General features: G+C 36.9%; 1 protein-coding gene across 1 annotated transcript; it reads right to left on the bottom strand.

The window, feature by feature from the left end:
- Positions 1–1,099: 1,099 nt before the first annotated feature.
- LOC108341351 (uncharacterized) lies at positions 1,100–2,097 on the bottom strand. The gene is made up of 2 exons (XM_052879567.1): positions 1,998–2,097; positions 1,100–1,929 (listed from the first exon to the last, which is right to left on the bottom strand). The coding sequence occupies exons 1-2, from the start codon at positions 2,095–2,097 to the stop codon at positions 1,100–1,102; spliced, it is 930 nt and encodes a 309-aa protein (XP_052735527.1).
- Between the last annotated feature and the right edge of the window lie 1,225 nt (positions 2,098–3,322).

Below are 3,322 nucleotides of genomic sequence, written 5' to 3'. Positions count from 1 at the left end.
CGCAAACCACCCTTGCTCACTCGTGAATCATCCTTTCTGATCTCCCACTGCTCCAGTCTTCTTTTCCTTTTAGGTCTTCCAGGCATAACCTTTTTCCTAGGAGGCATGACATCCGGATATGGTGTTAGGTCCCACATGTTGTTGCCGTTGATGGGATATACGATTGATGCATAGGTTTCTTCATAGGTGGACTTTAGAAAGCAAGCCAGAATGAACTGCTGGCCATCAATATTAAGAAACTTCATTGCGGCCAGGGAGTGACAACATGGAATTCCTGTGATGCTCCATCTCCTGCACGAGCATGAGAACTCGTCTATGTTTACAACAAATTTTTCTCCACTTTGGGAGACGTGTCTTACTTCAAACAGTTTGTGTGCTGACCAGCTATAAAGGAATAAAAAATAATTTAAACAACACATTTAAGTGTCTGACATAAAGTTTACCAAGGAATGAATAAACATTTATGAAGTTACGAAGAAAGTTACCTAGGTATCCAGTTCTTGGTTGCTTGGGATTCCTTTGTAAATCTGGCCTGGATCTTTGGACAAATTGGTCCTGAAAATGATTCTATCTTAGACCTGTTTTTTGCCCATCTTTGCATTATGTATACCCTAGTTTCTTCCAGCATTGTTATGATTGGTTTAGTCCTGGTGTGAACCAAGACACTGTTGAAAGCCTCACTCATATTGTTGACCAATGTGTCACATTTTGGTGTTGGACTGAATCTGGACCTTGACCAATATCTACAACAGATGATATATACACATGTTAAAACTGCAACTAATATGGACAAACATAAAATAATATAGAAAGGGCAAAAATAATTAATACAAATTGTCAACCTTGGAGGGATGGCAATCAAATGCTTGAATGCGTCTTCATTTATATCTTTAATGTTTCTCATCTCCCTTTCCCAGTTTTGTGGATGAGTGGCAGTAGCTGCCCTCCACATCAGCTGTTTCAGATTTTTACCAGGAAACTTTTTCCTAAAGTTTGAATATAAGTGTTTGACACAAAATCTCTGGTCAACACCTGGGAGTGACTGTTGTATGGCTGGTAGTAGACCCTGTGGTGTTAACATAAATGATTTATCACCATATCAAATTAATGAACCAATATACGAAAGAAGCAATTTAAATATGATTATTACCTTTTGTTGGTCGGAGACAAAAGTAATTGAAGAACATACTTCTCCACCACCAAGATCATCAATCAAAAGTTTCAAAAACCACATCCATGAATCTTTGTTTTCGACTTCTACCACCGCATATGCAATGGGCAACATTTGATCATTTCCATCCCTCCCAACAGCCGTCAACAGCTCACCACCATACTTCCCTTTCAAAAAGTCTCCATCTAATCCAATTATTGGCCTACAGCAGACAAAACTGTCTTTGCATGCCTTCAGACAACAGTAAAATCTCTTGAAAATTAACTCACCCTCATTATTCTCAACATGGACCTTAACTGTAGATCCTGGATTTCTTTCCAACAACTCATGCGCATAATCATATATCCTCTTATATTGTTCATTAAACGACCCATCAATTTCATTAGAAGCAATAGCTTTGGCTCTATAAGCCATAGACCTTGATATACCTATATTCCACTTCCTTTGAACTTTTTCACGAATATCAACACCCTTCATCTTAGGATTTTCCTGAACTGTTTTCACCAACTTTTTGCTCAACCACTTGGCGTCAACTAACTTCAGGTTGAACTCCCTGCTGCATGTATGAATGTCTTTTTTAGTTCTCAGCTGCCATGATTTTACAGCCTCCATATAACCAAAGTATATGGTCCATGGGCATTCTCCTTTTGCACCAAAGCACTTCATCCTCAATCTTCTGTTGTCATTTTTTACAAACTTTATATTCCTCCCATTTTCCAAGGCATACCATTTTAGAGCATCTAAAATATCTTGCTTTTCTGCAAAAAAAGTCCCAACTTCCCATGTAAAGTCTACCATACTTTTTGGCATACAAAAAATACCAAACCTCCCATAACCTTCACTGTCATTAACCTCTTCATCACTATCTGTTGCACTAAGAAATTCCTCAGATTTCCACTCAAAATCTGACAATCCTCTATCGTCATTGTTGAGAGGGTCGCACCTCACACAAAAGTTGATTGCAAAATTAATGCAGTATAGTGTTAGGAAGTGACTCCTAGGTCGTCTCTCAAGGACCAAATGTGGTTCAGTCTCAGATTAACACGAAGTGGGGGGTTTTGATCATTTTTGGTTGCGGATGAAATTTAAACACGACTGAATTAAAAATGTTGAAATAAATTTTAACGACAGTAAAGCCAAACGATAAAAGATAGTAAAATCAGAAAACGGAAAATTCATCAGGATTTGAAAATAAAATGCTGAAACAAATAACGCGCGGAAAACGTAACAACAACCTAATTGAAATGCACCAAATAAACTTAAACGTTAAACGCAGCATGAGAAGCATCAATAAAGCAAACCGAGATTGAAACAACATTTGAAAATAAGATGAACAGTAAAACGCAATGACAAAATGCAACAATGAAGAAAATAATGAACAATAAAATGCAACACATAATAAAAATAAAAAAAAATAGCTAAAGTGAAATGCTATTCATCATGGAATCAACACTTAAAATAAATGGTAGCAAATAAATGAGCATGGTGCTTCTTTAAAGTAGAATATGAATTGAAAAGCTTGAAATTTCTCCAAATTCAATCACCATTTGCGTGCAGCAGTACCGCTTCTTCAAAAATTAAAATGAAAGCTTGTGCATCTCCTAAGCCGTGACAACACATCACTTTCTCCATGCCAATCATGTGCTTTCACGCCAACCACGGTAATACTACCCTATGAATTAACACTTCTTTTCTTTTTCCTAAATGAAAAGTAATTGAAATTGTGCTCTCCACATAAGCAACGTGCACACCCTTCAACCATGGGATCCGTGCCTCTCCATTCTTCTCCAAGACAAATAATGAAAAGACAAAAAAAGTGCAGAGAAAAGGTCCCACCTACTGGACTAAATCCTAATGGTTTAGAAGAAAAGTATCACCGTGTTTGATTTCTAAAAGAAAAAGAAAGCCTAATTGGATTTGACAGCACCTACTCCCACCTAATCTACTTCTTCATTCCACAAAGAAAAGAAATCTCCAAAAGCATTAAATCACCAAATGAAAGTGATAAAGGCTGCCAGCATGCACACTTCTTCACAGCAAAATAACACTGTAATTTCATAGAATATAAAAATAAAAATCTGATTCAAACATGAAGATAAAAACAAGACCACATGCTCTTCAAAATTCTTCTCGGTTCCAACACAGAAAAGA

This window comes from Vigna angularis, chromosome 6 (genome assembly GCF_016808095.1).
Source record: "Vigna angularis cultivar LongXiaoDou No.4 chromosome 6, ASM1680809v1, whole genome shotgun sequence".
NCBI lineage: Eukaryota > Viridiplantae > Streptophyta > Magnoliopsida > Fabales > Fabaceae > Vigna > Vigna angularis.
Note: the sequence above shows the minus strand (reverse complement) of the source record. Positions and strands in the feature narration are given on the sequence as shown.

Bases quoted from the DNA above. Each gene is read 5' to 3' on its own strand.
- LOC108341351 (XM_052879567.1), bottom strand. From the start codon at position 2,097: ATGACGATAGAGGATTGTCAGATTTTGAGTGGAAATCTGAGGAATTTC. The intron at 1,930-1,997 runs GTTTGGTATTTT...CTTTTTTTGCAG, and splicing joins GACAGTGAAGGTTATGGGAG to AAAAGCAAGATATTTTAGAT.